Source organism: Moschus berezovskii, chromosome 12 (assembly GCF_049115385.1).
Source record: "Moschus berezovskii isolate FMDL1 chromosome 12, NW_MosBer_1.0, whole genome shotgun sequence".
Classification (NCBI taxonomy): domain Eukaryota; kingdom Metazoa; phylum Chordata; class Mammalia; order Artiodactyla; family Moschidae; genus Moschus; species Moschus berezovskii.
In genome coordinates this window covers 66,495,568-66,516,345 of record NC_142471.1, presented here as the reverse complement: position 1 = coordinate 66,516,345, position 20,778 = coordinate 66,495,568, and the positions used below count along the sequence as shown (strand labels likewise).

Here is a 20,778-nt window from a genome sequence, read left to right as displayed (position 1 = left end):
GTCCCCTTCTCCTCCCGCCCCCAGCCTTTCCCAGCATCAGAGTCTTTTCCAGTGAGTCAACTCGTCGCATGAGGTGGCCAAAGTATTGCAGTTTCAGCTTTAGCATCAGTCCCTCCAATGAACATCCAGGATTGATCTCCTTTAGAATGGACTGGTTGGATCTCCTTGCAGTATAAGGGACTCTCAAGAGTCTTCTCCAACACCACAGTTCAAAAGCATCGATTCTTCGGTGATCAGCCTTCTTCACAGTCAAACTCTCACATCCATACATGACCACGGGAAAAACCATTGCCTTGACTAGACGGACCTTGGTTGGCAAAGTAATGTCTCTGCTCTTTAATATATTATCAAGGTTGGTCATAACTTTCCTTCCAAGGAGCAAGCGTCTTTTAATTTAATGGCTGCAATCAGCATCTGCAGTGATTTTGGAGCCCAAAAAAATAAAGTCTGACACTGTTTCCACTGTTTTTCCATCTATTTCCCATGAAGTGATGGGACCAGATGCCATGATCTTTGTTTTCTGAATGTTGAGCTTCAAGCCAACCTTTTCACTCTCCTCTTTCACTTTCATCAAGAGGCTTTTGAGTTCCTCTTCACTTTCTGCCATAAGGGTAGTGTCATCTGCATATCTGAGGTTATTGATATTTCTCCCAGCAATCTTGATTCCAGCCTGTGCTTCTTCCAGCCCAGCGTTCCTCATGATGTACTCTGCATATAAGTTAAATAAGCAAGGTGACAATATACAACCTTGACGTACACCTTTTCCTATTTGGAACCAGTCTGTTGTTCCATGTCCAGTTCTAACTGTTGCTTCCTGACCCGCATACAGGTTTCTCAAGAGGCAGGTCAGGTGGTCTGGGATTCCCATCTCTTTCAGAGTGTTCCACAGTTTATTGTGATCCACACATTCAAAGGCTTTGGCATAGTCAATGAAGCAGAAATAGATGTTTTTCTGAAACTCTCTTGCTTTCTCCATGATCCAGCGGATGTTGGCAATTTGATCTCTGGTGCCTCTGCCTTTTCTAAAACCTGCTTGAACATCTGGGAGTTCACGGTTTACATACTGCTGAAGCCTGGCTTGGAGAATTTTGAGCATGACTTTACTAGCGTGTGAGATGAGTGCAGTTAGATACCCACAATGTGGTTAAAATATGTCCCCCCCCGCCACCTTTTAAGAGAAGTATAAAGTGTCACAAAAAAAGTGTCACTAAAGTGCCTTTAGTTTAAGATGCCTCAGGATAAAAAAAGATGAGACAAATGTGACAAGATGTTAAATACAGAAATTGAGTACATGAGTATTTATATGCTATTTCTACTTTTTTTACCTGTTTGAGAAATTTAGTAAGAAAAAATTAAGACTATCTTTATATTCATCTAATTCTGAATCTAGGTCTGCTTATCTAATTCTTTAAAAACTACTGACTTCTAATGAGCCATTATGTACTTAATTGACCTTACAGTTATCATTAGGAATATGTGAGCCAAATGTTCTGACTATAAGAATTTACTCATCAGAGATTTTTTTAAAATTGAGTATTACATTATTCAGGGATATTACCTAAATGTTTACTTATACTTTGTCACCAACTAGGACATGTGGCCCTAATCCAGTGTAGCAGCATCAAACTTGGTAAGTAAACATCACCAGAAATGAACATCTACATTCACAAGATTGTATACTATGGAAAAGCAAATGTGGAGAAATTCCAATCCTTATCTGCTCTTCTCTGAGCTAAACCTCACACTAAGTTCTAAACTGCAGTCAGGATCTCCCAATCTTAAACATTTTAATAAAATTAAACACTATGTGATATTACTTCTCCCCATATTGTCCTGCCTCTTTTGCTCTTCCTTCCCATTTTCAGTGTTACACTAGTAAATGGATAGATACATACCTGGCATTACCACAATCCTGCCTTTCGCCTGAAAAAATAAAGAAAATTAAACAAGTAAATTTTAATATCTTTCTTTTACATGGGATAGTAAGGCAGCGAAACAGAAAAATAACTATACTAAATTACTACTAATACCTAATTTCAATAGATCTTTTCTAATTCTTTGGATTGGTGATGGACAGGGAGGCCTGGCGTGCTGTGATTCATGGGGTCGCAGAGGGTCAGACACGACTGAGCGACTGAAGTGAACTGAACTGAATTCTTTGGAATCATGCGTAAGTAAGATGCTCAGCATACTAATTCCTTCTATCCAGAAAGGTTAATTTATTGTATTGCTTTAAAGACTTGTACTGTTATGAACATAAGAATAGGAGAACTAAATATAAATACTAAATAATCACATCACCTTAAGAAAAGCTATTATTGAAAAATAACACTAATTCTGAATTCATGGTATGCAATGGAATGAAAGTAGTTGAATTTAAATAAGATTTCAGTATAAAAGAAAGAGTATAGCATAACTGTAAATTACCAGGGGGAAAAGAATCTGTTCAAATCCTATATCCTCAAATCGTAAATATAGGAATTTATAGCCTACAAAGTCCCTAGCATATTTTACCAATTAAAAAACACCAGAGGTCCATTTTATTGGATACTAAATAATAAAATGAACTATAGGAATTAATTTAATTTCTGATAATTCCAGAAGATAGGTATTGAAATCTCCAAACTTTCATTCTAATTTTTATCATATTTCCTAAATAAATTTAGGTGATATATACTCAGTATCACTCAAAATCAAAACGAAATCACCCTTTTTACAAATGTATACTCAGTGGAAACACTAGTAGCAGGTAGGTAATAATGACAGAATAAAAATAACATGCTACAGCCAGCTCACTAATTTGCAGAATAAAACCCGATCACAATTAGTAAATGTCACTTGATTCACTCCTCCATCCATTCAGCAAATACATTTAAGTGCCTACCATGTACCAGACACTGTTGTAGGTATGAGGACTACTGTGATCGAAGGGGTCCAAAACATGCCTCTGTGGTATAAAAATGATTTTGAGCTAAAGGTTCAAATTCCTTACCTGCCTAAAAGCAGAGCCTCCCAAAAGAACTGAAAAAAAAAAAAAAACTCTCCACTGTCATAAATCCCCTCGCTGGGAACAACTCATCAGCATCACAGCCAAACAGACACTATCAAAAAACCACCCTGTCTCCCATATGTTCTTCTAAGGATCCAATTATCTTTCCAAAAAGTCATTTGTTTTTCATAAATGCACTTTCTCCTTTCACTTCTGGGTCCCTAAGAGCACTCTATCCCCTCCTCTTCATCTATTAAGATGGTTTATAAGCCCCAAATTCTAAGCACCTCTTTGAGTCATGTTTCTTTGTGAATGCCCAAATATACATACACATATGATCACAATCTTTTTTTCTTGCTTATCTATCTTTTGTTAGTTTATTTGTTGAACCTCAAAAACTGAACCTAAGAATGTTCACTTTTTTAGAAAAAAAAAGGTGAAGAAAAAGTTTTTCCTCCCTGACATGATGAGCAAGAGTAAGTTCCGACTCTCATGGGGCATTCATGTTCAACGAAAACAGACAACAGGTAGGTGTATTTATAAAATCTAAATACTTAAACATACAATGAAAAAAAATTAAGCAAAGAAATAGAGAATAAAAGGGAGAGGAGGCTATTTCACAAAATTTAACAATTGTTAGAGAAATAAGTGAAACAAGGCTGTTTAGTATCTTCAAACGTACTAAAGCAAAATACCCACAAAACTAAATATTTACTACCTAGAAAGCTGAAATGAGTTTAGGAGTAAAAAAAGTCATATTTACTGTAACTGTTTCTTCCAACTGAGAGCTTTCCAAAATATGGACAACTGTTTGAAGAGATGAATCCTATCGCTTTTTGGGGGGGCCTTTCAAAAAACATTATTTAGAACTATATGCTTATCTTGGGCTATCAAAGTGACTTGCCAATATAGAGCACTTACTAAGTGTCAGATGTATGCTGAAGTAATCCACAACTATTCCAGGAGGTAGGCACTTTTACTATGCTAACTGGCACTCATTATGCAACTTTGTAGGTAAATAAACAAGTTTAGGATGGTTAGGTTAAACTGCCCAAGTCTATTGTTTTTTGCCCAATAAATAGCAAAACTAGGATTTAAACATAAACCTTTCAAATCCCAAATTCTAAATGGCTTCAAGAAGTAAAGTTGGGCTTCCCTGATGGCTGAGTAGTGAAGAATCTGCCTGCCGATGCAGGAGACACAGGTTAGATCCCCGGTCCAGGAAGATCCGATATGCTGCAGACCAATGAGGCCTGTGAGTCACAACAACTAAGTGTGTGCTCTAGAGCCCAGGAACCTCAACAAATGAAGCCCACACACTGCACCTACTGAAGCCTGTGCACCCGAAAGTCTGTGTTCTGCAACAAAAGAAGCCATTTCAATGAGAAGCCCACACCCCACAACTACAGAGTAGCCTCTGCTTGCCCCAACTAGACAAAATCCTGCTCAGCACCAAAGACCCAGCAGAGTGAAAACTGAAAAATAAAAAAGTAAAACTAGTATGCTCTTACTTATATGTGCAATCTAGAAAAGTAAAATACAAGAAGCAGAGAACAGAATGGTGGTTACCAGGGGTGGTGAGGTGATGGAAATGGGAAGATGCTGGTAAAAGGGTACAAAGTTGCTACACAGGATGAATTAAGTCTAGAGATCAAATGAATAGCATGATGACTATAGTCAATATAACTGTACTGAATACTAATAATCTGCTCAGAGAGTAGATGTCAGGTACTTTCACCAGACACGAACGCACACACCCATACCACACAAGTGTACTATATGAGCAGTTCAATATGAGCTTGACTGGAACCATTTCATTCTGTATGCCTACGTGCTGAGTAGTGTCCAGCTCTTTGTGACTCCATGGACTGTAGTCCACTAGGGTCTTCTGTCCATGGAATTTCTCAGGCAAGAATACTGGAGTGGGTTGCCACTTCCTCCTCCAGGGGATCTTCCCGACTCAGGGATCGAACTATCATCTCTTGCATTGGTTGGTGAAATTCTTTACCACTGAGCCACTAGGGAAGCCCCTTCATTCTGTATATGTAAATCAAAATATCATGTTGTACATAGCTGTGTTAAATATTCTTATACACTAAATTTACTTTTTAAAGTAAAAATTATATGTATTTAAGGTGTACAATGTGACATTTTGATTTACATATACAGAATATATATTATTCAGTACACATACAGAATGAAAATCAAAATATCACACTGTACATCTTAAATACCTATAATTTTTACTTAAAAAAAGTAAATTTAGTGTATAAGAATATTTAACTTAGCTCTTCCTACCAACTAACTAAACTACATATCTGTCTCTCTCTTTCTCACACACAACATTTTGAAATGCAACATATGACTATGACAATTATTCTCTATTCCATACTGAGTAAACATTAAAAAATGGAAACCTGATTCATCAGTTCTTCTATTTCAAAACCCTTCAGGCTTCCCCAGTGACCCAAGGATAAAACGCAAACTTAAATAGTTTAAAAGGCTCTTCTCTTCACATTCAACTTTATAGTCATTCTTTAATATCTTAGTTCAGTTCAGTTCAGTTCAGTTCAGTCGCTCAGTCGTGTCCGACTCTCCGCGACCCCATGAATCACAGCACGCCAGGCCTCCCTGTCCATCACCAACTCCCGGAGTTCACTCAAACTCATGTCCACAGAGTCCATGATGCCATCCATCCATCTCATTCTCTGTCGTCCCCGTCTCCTCCCGCCCCCAACCTTTCCCAGCATCAGAGTCTTTTCCAGTGAGTCAACTCGTCGCATGAGGTGGCCAAAGTATTGCAGTTTCAGCTTTAGCATCAGTCCCTCCAATGAACATCCAGGATTGATCTCCTCCAGAATGGACTGGTTGGATCTCCTTGCAGTATAAGGGACTCTCAAGAGTCTTCTCCAACACCACAGTTCAAAAGCATCGATTCTTCGGCGGTCAGCCTTCTTCACAGTCCAACTCTCACATCCATACATGACCACGGGAAAAACCATTGCCTTGACTAGACGGACGCTCACTTTTGTTTCCAGGCCTTTGCATATACTATCTTGTCTACAAGGAGCATTCTCCTGACTTTCCCTCTCCCCATTCCAGTTTAGACTGATGGCTACTAATCATCCTTTAAATGAATAAGACATTGCAGTATGGATAAGACATTGCAGTATGGGGCTTCCCTGGTGGCTCAGTGGTACAGAATCTACCTGTCAATGCAGGAGACATGGGTTCGATCCCTTATCTGGGAAGATCCTACATGCTGCAGAGCAACTAAGTCCATGTGCCACAAATATAGAGCCTATGCTCAATGGAGCCCAGGGGCTACAACTACTGAAGCCTGAGCACTCTAGAGCCTATGTTCCATAACAAGAAAAGTCACTGCAGTGAGAAGCCCGAGCACAGGAACAAGAGAATAGCTCCCTTTCTTCACATCTAGAGCAAAGTCTTTGAAGAAACAAAGATCCAGCATGTTCAATAAAAAAAGAAAGACACTACAGTGCGGATGTCTTTTCTTCTGGGAAGTGAACTGCTGTGAAACCCAACCCCTCAAATCTGGGGTTAATTCCTCTTCAATGTGCTCCTACAGTACTTTTGTAAAATATAGCACTCTATTGGAAGTGCCTGTTGTGCACTAGTTTGCAACGCTAGTTGACTACACACACACACACACACGCCCCCTGGTCACCAGCATAGTACAAATGCCCGTAAGTTCAGTCCATAAGTTGTGTCTATTTTCGACCCCTTGGACTGCAGCAGGCCAGGCTCCTCTGTCTACCACTAACTCCCAGAGTTTGCTCAGATTCATGTCCATTGAGTTGGTGAAGCTATCTATCTTATCCTCTATGGTCCCCTTCTCCTTTTGCCTTCAATCTTTCCCAGCATCAGGGTCTTTTCAATGAGTTGGCTGCAAATGCCTTGCACCTTGTGTGTGTGCTAAGTTGCTTCAGTCGTGTCCAACTCTTTGCGACCCTATGGACTATAGTCTGCCAGGCCCCTCTGTCCAAAGGATTCTCCAAAGAAGAATACTGGAGTGGGTTGCCATGCCCTCCTCCAGGGAATCTTCCCAACCCAAGGACCAAACCCTCATCTCTTATGTCTCCAGCATTGGCAGGCAGTTTCTTTACCACTAGTGCCACCTAGGAAGACCCCTTGCACCTTAATATATACTTAATAAATATTTATAAAGCCAGTAAGCTGCCTAGAAAAGTTAATCTGATCCTCATGTGAAATTTCTGAAAATTATATTCATGACTTTAGAAAAGTAAACATTAGCAGATGTCTACACAAAAACACTAAATATTATTACTAATAATAGCAGTAATAATAACAGTCCCCTTGGACTACAAGGAAGTCAGTACTAAAGGAAATCAACCCTGAATATTCACTGAAAGCTCAGAAGTTCCAATATTTTGGCCACCTGATGTGAAGAGCCAACTCATTGGAAAAGACTCTGATTCTGGGAAAAGACAAAAGGAGAAGGGGGCAGAGGATGAGATGGTTAGATAGAATTACCGATTCAATGGACATGAATTTGAGCAAACTCCAGGAGGTAGTGAAGGACAGGGGAGCTTGGTGTACTGCTGTCCCTGGGGTCACAAAGAGTTGGACATGACTTCACAACTGAACAACCACCATTCTGCTAAGGCTCTTACCAAGAGCATTTCTTATCTTTCACATTATTTCTTGAAAGTAAAAGTGAAAGTGTTAGTCACTGAGTCATGTCTGATTCTTTGTGACCACATGGACTATAGTCCACCAGGCTTCTCTGTCCATGGAATTATCCAGGCAAGAATACTGGAGTCGCTTGCCATTTCCTTCTCCAAGGAATCGTCCCCACCTAGGGATCGAATCTGGGTCTCTTACACTGCAGACAGACTCTTTACCAACTGAGCCACCATGGAAACCAAAGCTTTTACCAAGACCATTTCTTAGCTTTCATATTATGTCTTAAGTCTACCAATTCTACCTTATCTCTATAAATCCTCAGAGCAACGCTATAAAGAAGATATTAAAATTATCTCTATTTCACATATGAGGCAACAGTGGCTTAAATGCTAGTAATCTATTCAACATTACACAGCAAACGTCAAACCTCTCTCAAATCCAGAACATCTCAAGTCCATGTTCACTCATTTAGATGTCTCTGGACTGGTCTGATGGTCAACACCAAAATCAGATTGATTATATTCTTTGCAGCCAAAGATGGAGAAGCTCTATACAGTTAGCAAAAACAAGACCAGCGGCTGACTGTGGCTCAGATCATGAACTCCTTATTGCCAAATTCAGACTGAAATTGAAGAAAGTAGGGAAAACCACTAGACCATTCAGGTATGACCTAAATCAAATCCCTTATGATTATACAGTGGAAGTGAGAAATAGATTTAAGGGACTAAATCTGATAGATAAGAGTGCCTGATGAACTCTGGACGGAGGTTCGTGACATTGTACAGGAGACAGGGACCAAGATCATCCCCATGGAAAAGAAATGCAAAAAAGCAAAATGGCTGTCTGAGGAGGCCTTACAAATAGCTGTGAAAAGAAGAGAAGCGAAAAGCAAGGGAGAAAAGGAAAGATATAAGCATCTGAATGCAGAGTTCCAAAGAATAGCAAGGAGAGATAAGAAAGCCTTCCTCACCGATCAATGCAAAGAAATAGAGGAAAACAACAGAATAGTAAAAACAAGAGATCTCTTCAAGAAAATTAGAGATTCCAAGGGAACATTTCTTGCAAAGATGGGCTCGATAAAGGACAGAAATGGTATGGACCTAACAGAAGCAGAAGATATTAAGAAGAGGTGGCAAGAATACACAGAAGAACTGTACAAAAAAGATCTTCACGACCAAGATAGTCACGATAACGTGATCACTGACCTAGAGCCAGACATCCTGGAATGTGAAGTCAAGTGGGCCTTAGAAAGCATCACTATGAACAAAGCTAGTGGAGGTGATGGAATTCCAGTTGAGCTACTTCAAATCTTGAAAGATGATGCTATGAAAGTGCTGCACTCAATATGCCAGCAAATTTGGAAAACTCAGCAGTGGCCACAGGACTGGAAAAGGTCAGTCTTCATTCCAATCCCAATGAAAGGCAATACCAAAGAATGCTCAAACTACCGCACAATTGCACTCATTTCACACGCTAGTAAAGTCATGCTCAAAATTCTCCAAGCCAGGCTTCAGCAATATGTGAACCGAGAACTACCAGATGTTCAAGCAGGTTTTAGAAAAGGCAGAGGAACCAGAGATCAAACTGCCAACATCTGCTGGATCATGGAGAAAGCAAGAGAGTTCCAGAAAAACATCTATTTCTGCTTTATTGACTATGCCAAAGCCTTTGACTGTGTGGATCACAAGAAACTGTGGAAAATACTGAAAGAGATGGAAATACCAGACCACCTGACCTGCCTCTTGAGAAACCTGTATGCAGGTCAGGAAGCAACAGTCAGAACTGTACATGGAACAACAGACTGGTTCCAAATAGGAAAAGGAGTACGTCAAGGCTGTATATTGTCACCTTGCTTATTTAACTTCTATGCAGAGTACATCATAAGGAACGCTGGGCTGGAAGAAGCACAGGCTGGAATCAAGGTTGCTGGGAGAAATATCAATAACCTCAGATATGCAGATGACACTACCCTTATGGCAGAAAGTGAAGAGGAACTCAAAAGCCTCTTGATGAAAGTGAAAGAGGAGAGTGAAAAGGTTGGCTTGAAGCTCAACATTCAGAAAACAAAGATCATGGCATCTGGTCCCATCACTTCATGGGAAATGGAAAAACAGTGGAAACAGTGTCAGACTTTATTTTTTTGGGATCCAAAATCACTGCAGATGCTGACTGCAGCCATGAAATTAAAAAACACTTAATCCTTGGAAGGAAAGTTATGCCCAATCTAGATAGTATATTAAAAAGCAGAGACATTATTTTGCCAACCAAGGTCCGTCTAGTCAAGGCTATGGTTTTTCCCGTGGTCATGTATGGATGTGAGAGTTGGACTGTGAAGAAAGCTGATCCCCGAAGAATTGATGCTTTTGAACTGTGGTGCTGGAGAAGACTCTTGAGAGTCCCTTGGACTGCAAGGAGATCCAACCAGTCCATTCTAAAGGAGATCAATCCTGGGTGTTCATTGGAAGGACTGATGCTAAAGCTGAAACTGCAATACTTTGGCCACCTCATGCGACGAGTTGACTCACTGGAAAAGACTCTGATGCTGGGAAAGGTTGGGGGCGGAAGGAGACGGGGACGACAGAGAATGAGATGGATGGATGGCATCACTGACTCAATGGACATGAGTTTGAGTGAACTCTGGGAGTTGGTGATGGTCAGGGAGGCCTGGCGTGCTTGATTCATGGGGTCGCAGAGAGTCGGACACGACTGGACGACTGAACTGAACTGAACTGAACTGGACTGGTCTGAGAAAACAGACATACTATTAATACAATTACAAAGCCATCTTCTAACTGTTCTAAAAATGATGTGAACTCACAAGAGGAAATCACATAAGAGATAAACATATTTCCTATCTTAATAGTTGGGGAGAGTTGAGAGAAGAATCGTTTTAGAATTTTTCTTTTTGGCTGTACTCTGTGGCATAGAGTATCTTAGTTCCCTGACCAGGGATGGAACCCATGCCCCCTGCAGTATTCATGTGGAGTCTTAACCACTGGACTACCAAGGAAGTCCTAGTTTTAGTTTTAGAATAATCTCCAAATGACAATTTCCTCAAATTTCATGCAGGAACCCCTGAGTATACACAGATTGACAGTAAGAAGCTTAAACTATGCAATGCTTATGGCAGAAAAGAGGTAAAATTTGCTGCAGTTATCCAAAGTAATCACTGTCTATAATTTGATGTTAAGAGCCTTGGGTACTAAAAATGCTATGTGAAAGAAATAAAAGTTATACGTTACTGCCTGCCTGCTACAGAGTAACCCACAAAGTTAGTTAATATGTAGTTTCACAACCTCTCCGAACAACAGCATATCAGAAGTAACCACAACAGACTCTTAGGAAGAAAGGAAAGAAATCATGTGTACCTGATCTATGAGTCGCTTTATTAGGGGTAGTCCTTCTAGGGCTGAACTGTCACATCCACTGGTTAATACTCGTTCAAATCCCAAAGTTAAGAGGGTCTCTAGAGCTGCCACTGGATCATGAACCATGTCAAAGGCTGAAATAAATGAAACTGACTTGAATTTTGAACAGATCTCTCTAATACAGTGCCTTCCAAAATGTAGCATACCCACAGTGGTATGCTAGACCTAGCTTGTCCTGCCTTACAAGAGTCAACTGCTAAATATTCATGCATTTTGCAAGCATTATTATTAACCCATTGCCAGCTTGAAATCAATCAAGGTGGAAGTATTTAAACCACAGAAATCAACAAATGCTATAAATCAAGGCTCTTTTTTTCCTGAGAACCAGTTTACCAGTACACCATAGTCAGCATGCCACTAGTGTACCAGGATCATTTTTTTAATTTTTTAAAAATATCTATTTAATTTACTTATTTGGCTGTGCTGGGTCTTAGCTGCAGTATATTGGATCTAGTTCCCTGACCAGGGATAGAACCAGGTCCCCTGGATCAAGAGCATGGACTTTTAGCCACTGGACCACCAGTGAAGTCCCTGAAGGATCATTTTAGATGGTACACATATGAACAGATGCATTTACTTAAATGCAGATTAGAAGTGAAAAGCTTCCATTTTTGTCATTAGTTTCTCTTCAAAATAAATTTACTTAAGATTTTAAAAATAAATTTGCACAAGCAGCTCTTGGATATGGTCAAATTGTAAATGTGACAGACAAGTGACTCACATTTGGGAAAGTCTGCTCTAAGGGTTCAAACAAACTGCACAAGCAGAATAAAAACTTTATACTCATCAGTTCTAGAAAAGGCCTTGGTTCATATTCTCTTTATTGACTAATATTTTATTCTAATCCATTTTACCCCATGTTTTCAAGATTCATAGTATAAAGATAGTTGTTTACGACAGACTCTATCAAGTTTCAATTCCATCCTACTTTATAAAAGACTTCTCTCCTCTTCATTAAGGAAACTGGCACTAGGAACCCCAAACAAAATGACTTCTACTTTGACTCTCTGTGCTGCTACATGATACCAAATTCTGATCTATGGTGGATGAGGTAGTAAAGCCCTTCCTTTCGCCCTTCAGTTTATGTAGGCACCTAAATCTACCACAGAGGATTTTCGTTTTTTGGTGGCAGTACCTTCTCACAGTGATTATACTATCATAGTAAGCCCCTACATACGAATGAGTTCCATTTAAAGAGTGTAAGTAAGTCCAATTTGTTCCTATGTCCAACAAAGTTAGTCTCAGTACCCAACTAACATAATCAGCTATATTGAACTGCACTGTAATAGGTTTATAATACCTATCACTGCTGCCTTTACACTTACTTCCAGACATCCTGGGCTTGAAATAAAGATACTGTACTACTGTATTCTATACAGTACTGTACAGTAAAGTACACAAAGGCACAATCACCTACAGAGGTGCCTTATCTGGTTTAAGTCAAGCAGTACATTTTATTTCATTGGCCACAATGATTTATTCTTTTTGAGACTGCATATGACTTGAGGCGATGCAACAAAAATAAATCTCAAGATTCTTGCTTGGAATTCTGTGACAAGTACACACACTTGCAGGCAACGCTTACTCTTTCCCTCTATTATATTCCACCACCAGCACCTTCTGCCTTTAACGACTTTTTATAATTAAGGCTTCATATTTTCTAGAAATTGTGCATTTCTAAATTTACAACTGTTGGTCCCATGACAGGTAGAAAAAAAAAAACCAATTGGTAACACTATAGAATTGTGTTTCATGAAAAAGCTGTGGCATTTGGTGAAATGAGAAAACTGACACCATTCAACAGAACTCTAAAATAGAAATGACTCACCTCGGTGGAAAGTGACTGGCAGAGGACGGCAAAGAGCTATAAAAAGAAAATCACATAACAACACGAATGAAGAGATAATCACTGATTACTATGTACAGAACTCTCCATGTTAGACAAGACTTTTTTATACTTTCTTTTCCTAAGTGAAGACAGTGAGCTAAAATAATAACAATAAAAAAAAATGGTAGTCTTCCAAATTTAATAGCCCTGTGTTTCCATTAATCTCTAACTTTGAAAAAACTATCATCCATCCCTTAGAGGCACCAAATGAAAATTATACAATCTGGCAACTATAAGGATAGCACTACATCTATCACTTACTCTTCTGAAAATCTTTAAGAAATATTCTGGCCTAATATAAATACTTTGCCTTTGTGTTCTCTATGTCTCCCCATCCTTACCAACTGTAACAGGTTTTAAAGTTTTTGCTGCTATGATTAAAGAGATCAAGGTAAATTCCCCTTAAACCCTACAGGAACAGTAGCATAATCCAATCTATTGCAGCTGAGTCAGGGGGGTTCTGTAGCACATACTGTCTACCGAAAACATCTAAATAACTAGTGTTTAAAACAGGTAAGTATAAGTGCCTGCAGGTGTGAATGAAAAGCCAGTTTTGTGACTGCATTCTTCTGTATAGGGACTATTCAATGCAATCATCATTGGGGCTTTTTGGTCTCTGATACAAATTCTTACCCACAAGGGACATGCACAGTTCTTTGTCAATGTGTCCATCTTCAGTCAATGCCCCAAATACCAAACCATCAGCACCATAAAGCTTGGCAAGACGAATGTCAGCCTTCATCACCTCAACTTCACGATCTGAATATAAAAAATCACCTCCACGTGGCCGAATCATCACAAAAACTGGGATCTGGACATACTGCTTCACTACTTGAAGGACACCTGTAAGAATAGGGAACAAACTAATTAAAATTCAAATGTAAGCTAAAAGCTTAAGGAAGTCAATAAATTTTACCGTACTGGTCTTTTACATTTGCTCTGGTGTTATCACTTCTACAAGGAAGAGAAGAGTTGATGGAATAAACCATAGAAAGATGATCTAAAGGAAAAAGGAAACACTGAGAAGCAAAATGTACCTAGAGTAGAAATTTACATAATAAAAAAGTCAAGGGTAAAAACAGCAGTTTAGAAAACAAGTTACTGCATATGCTTTAAAAAATTTTTTTGTTGTGCTTAACAAAAATTGTTTTACTGGAATGTGACATTTAAAAGTGTAACAACTACCAGGCTCTATGTTCTGCCAACGTATTCCCTAAGATCTGATTTCTCCTTCCTAATGATTACATCTCTATTTAAAACCTGCAATAGGTGATTTCGGAGAAGGCAATGGCAAGCCACTCCAGTACTATTGCCTAGAAAATCCCATGGATGGAGGAGCCTGGTAGGCTGCAGTCCGTGGGGTCGCTAAGCACGACTGAGCGACTTCACTTTCACTTTTCACTTTCACACATTGGAGAAGGAAATGGCAACCCACTCCAGTGTTCTTGCCTGGAGAATCCCAGGGACAGGGGAGCCTGGTGGGCTTCCGTCTATGGGGTCACACAGAATCGGACACGACTGAAGTGACTTAGCAGCAGCAGCAGCAGCATAGGTGATTTATGGGGTCGCAAAGAGTCGGACACGACTGAGCGACTGAACTAACTAATACAGATGGTTACACAGTTTTAAAGTTTATGATTCCTACCAGACGAAGATATTTAGTAAAGCCTTTTTTAATAAGAGATATGTAAAAGGAAGCAATGTTGCACTTATTTGTGATGTTAACAGGTGATCTATGAACAAAAATGAGGGCTTCCCTGTTGGCTCAGTGGGTAAAGAATCCACCTGCAACGCAGGAGACACAGGAGATGAAGCTTCAATCCCTGGGTCAGGAAGAGCCACTGGAGTAGGAAATGGCAACCCACTCCAGTATTCTTGCTTGGGAAATTCATGAACAAAAATAACCAAATCTGACACAATTTGTGACTAGTTCAAAAACTCTCAATGGTATAAGATCTGTGGCAGGCACCATTAGTGTTTACCTAATGTGGGAGACCCGGGTTCGATCCCTGGGTCGGGAAGATCCCCTGGAGAAGGAAACGGTAACCCACTCCAGTATTCTTGCCTGGAGAATCCCATGGACGGAGAAGTCTGGTAGGCTACAGTCCATGGGGTCACAAAGAGTCGGACACGACTGAGAGATGGAACGAAACGGAACGGAATATGAATTTACTTCCTTTTTCCTTGCTACAAGAACCCCAATTCTGTATGGGACACCAAGCAATGACTGGTGATGGGTATATTATTGCTGGCTTGACCCATTCACCAAGTCCATCATGCATGACTGCTGTTGCAAAAAACAGACTGCACTCAAACTACAGATATGTTCTAGGTATTTCACAGAATGGCCAGGGACTGCCCTCCTTTATTTTAGTGAGAAGAGTCACTAAAAGGCCATTGCATACATAAACCTTTTATAATAAATAATGCTATCATCCACCTCAGAATAAAATAAAGGAGTCAAAAATTCATATAGGGACTTCTGCTTTTGACCAATACAGAGCAACAGGAACTGGATTTACCCTTCCACTTATAAAAAAAAAAAGACAAAACATACCAAACAATGGTTTGCAAAAAAGGATAATGATCCCTTAAAGATGGAAAACAAATAAGGTAAGCTCTCCTAATTACCCAGATTACTACCTTGAGATTTTTCTAGGCCACAGCATAGGGAGGTCGGGAGAGACCCTCCTCACCTGACCCCACTTCTCTCTAACACTCAACTGAGTACCAACTGATGTATGCATGCAAGGAAACTACACAAAGCCAGGGAAAGATCCACTGAAAAAAATCAGAAGCAATACTGCCTGTTCATACCAGGCCAGGAATAATGCCTGCTTCCACTAGCCAAACAGGAAAATTTCCAGATTCATGGGGCACTGGGTAGAGTGCAGAAAGGGTCTTGCTTCAGTAGAGGGGAATAATGAACTCTAGACTGACCACTGTTTCAGACCCACTTAACAAATTTTAAAAACATTACCCAAAAGGAACAAACTGTTTCCAAGTAACCTAACTGCTCAAGAATATTCACAGGAATACAAAAATATTCAGTAGCCAACAAAGTAAAATTCATAATGTCTTACACACAATGAAAACTAGGAAAACAAGATGGATCATGATGTAAAAATCAAACAAAACCAATCAAAACTGATACATATGTTAGAATTAGTAGCCAAGGCATTAAAATAGCTATTGTAACCTTACTCTATACTCCAGTACTCTTGTCTGGAAAATCCCATGGACAGAGGAGCCTGGTAGGCTGCAATCCATGGGGTCGCTGAGTCGGACACAACTGAGCAACTTCACTTTCACTTTTCACTTTCATACACTGGCAAAGGGAATGGCAACCCACTCCAGTATTCTTGCCTGGAGAATCCCAGGAATGGTGGAGCCTGGTAGGCTGCCGTCTATGGGGTCGCACAGAATCAGACACGACTGATGCGACTTAGCAGCAGCAGCAACCTTATTCTATGTGTTCAAAAAAGTTTAAAAGGGACAAGAGATATAACAATAAATTCAAATATCTAGTGATAAGAACTATGATATGTGAGATGAAAAATATAGTGGCTAGGATTAACAGCAATTAAACTGCAGAGAAAAGATTAGTACACTTGAAAACAAAGGAAGAAGATTTATAGAAAATGAAACAGAGGAAAAAATATTTTTTAAGAGTAGCTGTGGAACAACTTTAAGCAGCCTTATGTAAGTTAGTTGAAGTCTTTGAAGAAGGGAGTGGAGGACATTAAATGTTGAAAAATTTTCCAAGTGTGATGAAAAGTATAAATGCACATGTCCAAGAAACATGAAGAAAACTACATTCAGGGACATCATAATCAAATGTTCAAAACCGAGAATAAAGGGAAAAAACCTTAAAAGCAACCAGAGAAAAGAGACAAATTACACAGAAGAGAACAAAGATTTGGATGATAGCAGATTTCCTGTCAGAAACAATATAGGCAAGAAGACAGTTGGAGAAGCATCTAAAGTCCTGAAAGAATAAAACTGTCAACCTAGAATTCTACACTCAGCAAAAATATCTTTCAAAAAATGGGGAAAGATGTTTTCAGATATACAAAAGCCGAAAGAATTCATTACTAGCACACTTGTACGACAAAAAATGTTAAAAGAATTACTTCAGGCAGAAAGAAAATGAAACGAGACGGAAATACCAGATCTATACAAAGGGAAGAGCACCAGAAATGGTAACTACCCATGACTAAATATATGACTGTCTTATTTTTTTACTCTTTATAGTATAACTGACTCTGTGTGGAGTTTTTAACATATGCAAAAGCAAAATGTATGACAACGCAGTAGGAGGGGAGAAACGAAGACAAAGCCAGGATTCCAAGGATGCCAGAATGGAAAAGGTAAGAAAACCAGGGTCCCTGACATGCCTGCAGAGTATATGAACCAATATTCATAGTAATTTAATCTCAACTTTTTGATACCTAAAGGGAAAAAAATATCTATTTGATCACATCTACAACTGACAGGTTTATCTGCAACTAGAAACATTTCTAATACAATATCCATGGCACAGTTAACATGTTAGTAACTTGAGTAAAAGATCCCAATAACAGATTATCAGTTATCTCTAGGCTCTGTAAACTCCTATGAGGAAATCCAAAAAAATGGACACTTACCCATGCTGGGTGTGGTTCCTCCTTCCAATAAGCCAGAACATAACTCTATGCGACCAGCCCCTGTAATAACAAAGCACTGCTCAGCACAATAATTTCTTTTTAATTAAAAATTTAAGAAAAAATTTGAAAAGCATTGCTCAAAAATATTAAAGAGAAACATTTTTTTCTAAATAGAGGAACAAAGAGTCTTAGAAAGTGAAAGAAATCAAATTATAGAACTAGACTAAAATTCTACTTTTAATTCCAACTATATTCTCCAACCCACATTATGTTACTGGTAAGTCAAATTTAACAGTTAATTCAAGTTAAGCTAGGTTTCTTAAAATTTTTTTATTATAGGGTGGCCTCTCTATGTATAAGAAAGTGACTTAGAATAAAGAAATTTCTGGACTGACTACAATGGAATGCTAATTCTTCACTGATTATAAAAAACAGTGATCTTTTCCAAGACAGTCTTATTATTCTAAGCTTTAAAAAAGCACAAGTTACTTTTAAGTAGCTTAAATCAGGATAATTTTAAGACTAAGAAAATGCTGAAAGCAAAAGAACTACCAGACTACAGCATCACATCAAAAAGTCTTAGGAGCCAGCTTGAAGAGGCTCCTACTGGCTAATAAGCATCATCACAAAGACATTTAGAGCATCAACAAGAAGAACAACTATACTGGATTCAAACATGACTACATCTAGGCTCATAATGATAAAACAAGACTACACTGGAGGATAGAACACACAATCCCCAAAATCAGTAAACAAGGAAAAAGAAGCAAGTACTTATTCTGCCTTTCTTATACAAACTGAACCTCAGTATAACAAAGCAGTTGGTGAGGGAAAGTTCTTTATAGAAGCATAAAGCTAATAAATGAAAAATAAATGTTAGACATAACATAGCACCATTTTACAAATCCTACTAAAATATGCATTGCTAAAATTATTAGGTGAAAGCTGGCAGGAAAACTTATGAAGGGTGGATCAGGCTGATAATATCTGAATCCACTGTTCAACCTTAGTATCATAAAAACTGAAAAAACTAAGATGTTATATCCCCTGATGAGATACAACAGATAATATGCCATTATCTATAAAGTCTGTTATTTTTACTTGCTAAATTGTGTTCCACTCTTTTGAGACCCCATGGACTGTAGGTCTCCAGGCTTCTCTGTCCATGGAATTCTCCAGGCAAGAATACTGGAGTGGGTTGCCACTTTCTTCTCCAAGGGATCTTCCTGATCCAGGGATTGAACCTGTGTCTTTTCCATTGGCAGTTGACTTCTTTACCAAGGAGTCAACAGAAAAGCCCATCTATAAAGTAGCGTTATAAAAAACTGAAGTCTGCATCTAACGAAGCCTTTCAGTTCAGTTCAATTGTTCAGTCGTGTCCGACTCTTTGTGACCCCATGAATGTCAGCACGCCAGGCCTCCCTGTCCATCACCAACTCCCGGAGTTCACTCAAACTCATGTCCACAGAGTCGGTGATGCCATCCAGCCATCTCATTCTCTGTCATCCCCTTCTCCTCCTGCCCTCAATCCCTCCCAGCATCAGAGTCTTTTCCAGTTAGTCAACTTGTTGCATGAGGTGACCAAAGTATTGGAGTTTCAGCTTTAGCATCAGTCCTTCCAATGAACACCCAGGATTGATCTCCTTCAGAATGGACTGGTTGGATCTCCTTGCAGTCCGAGGGACTCTCAAGAGTCTTCTCCAACACCACAGTTCAAAAGCATCAATTCTTCGGCAATCAGCCTTCTTCACCGTCCAACTCTCACATCCATACGTGACCATGGGAAAAACCATAGCCTTGACTAGACGGACCTTTGTTGGCAAAGTAATGTCTCTGCTTTTTAATATACTATCTAGGTTGGGCATAACTTTCCTTCCAAGGATTAAGTGTCTTTTAATTTCATGGCTGCAATCAGCATCCACAGTGATTTTGGAGCCCAAAAAATAAAGTCTGACACTGTTTCCACTGTTTTTCCATCTATTTCCCATGAAGTGATGGGACCAGATGCCATGATCTTTATTTTCTGAATGTTGAGCTTCAAGCCAACCTTTTCACTCTCCTCTTTCACTTTCATCAAGAGGCTTTTGAGTTCCTCTTCACTTTCTGCCATAAGGGTGGTGTCATCTGCATATCTGATATTTCTCCCGGCAATCTTGATTCCAGCTTGTGCGTCTTCCAGCCCAGCGTTCTTCATGATGTACTCTGCATATAAGTTAAATAAGCAGGGTGACAATATACAACCTTGACGTACTCCTTTTCCTATTTGGAACCAGTCTGTTGTTCCATGTCCAGTTCTAACTGTTGCTTCCTGACCTGCATACAGGTTTCTCAATAGGCAGGTCAGGTGGTCCGGGATTCCCATCTTTTTCAGAATTTTCCACAGTTTAAGCCTTTACGTTAACTAAAATTTTACAGGAAATGCAGGGGTCAGAGGAATATAATAAATAACACTACATATACAGTCAGCAAAATGTAGAATATGGAATACTTTATAAGATGAAAAAAAAAGATGAAAATCAGTTTCTTTAACAAACTGAAGAAAGAAGAAAAAGATTTAAAGAAAGAAAACAGGGAAACAAATTGAAACAGACATAAACAAATGACATGTTTATATCCTGATTCCAAGAAATGTAAAATAAACCTGTGTGAGCCAGTTCAATTCAGTCGCTCAGTCGTGTCTGACTCTTTGCGACCCCATGAATCACAGCATGCCAGGCCTCCCTGTCCATCACCAACTCCCAGAGTTCACCCAAACTCATGTCCATCGAGTCAGTGATGCCATCCAGCCATCTCATTCTCTGTCGTCCCCGTCTCCTCCCACCCCCAATCCTTCCCAGCATCAGAGTCTTTTCCAGTGAGTCAACTCGTCGCATGAGGTGGCCAAAGTATTGGAGTTTCAGCTTCAACATCAGTCCTTCCAATGAACACCCAGGACTGATCTCCTTTATAATGGACTGGTTGGATCTCCTTGCAGTCCAAGGGACTCTCAAGAGTCTTCTCCAGCACCACAGTTCAAAAGCATCAATTCTTCGGCAATCAGCTTTCTTCACAGTCCAAAGCCTTTGACTGTGTGGATCACAATAAACTGTGGAAAATTCTGAAAGAGATGGGAATACCAGACCACCTAACCTGCCTCTTGAGGAACCTGTATGCAGGTCA

At 39.4% G+C, this 20,778-nt stretch overlaps 1 protein-coding gene across 6 annotated transcripts in view; it reads right to left on the bottom strand.

Moving 5' to 3' along the window:
* Nucleotides 1–20,778, bottom strand: part of CUTC (cutC copper transporter) — a 43,819-nt gene that overhangs the window by 13,643 nt on the left and 9,398 nt on the right. For 5 of the 6 annotated variants that reach the window (XR_016038773.1, XR_016038774.1, XR_016038775.1 and 2 more), the window contains exons 3-7: nt 17,620–17,679; nt 13,607–13,816; nt 12,914–12,949; nt 11,026–11,159; nt 1,896–1,923 (exon numbers count right to left, since the gene is read on the bottom strand). Coding sequence is in view for 3 of the 6 variants with exons in the window: in XM_088842258.1 (XP_088698384.1) it covers nt 1,896–1,923; nt 11,026–11,159; nt 12,914–12,949; nt 13,607–13,816; nt 17,620–17,679 (468 nt within the window). In the remaining 3 variants the exon portion in view is untranslated. The remainder of the gene's footprint in view (nt 1–1,895; nt 1,924–11,025; nt 11,160–12,913; nt 12,950–13,606; nt 13,817–17,619; nt 17,680–20,778) is intronic. The other variant, XM_088842259.1, reaches the window with a different exon arrangement.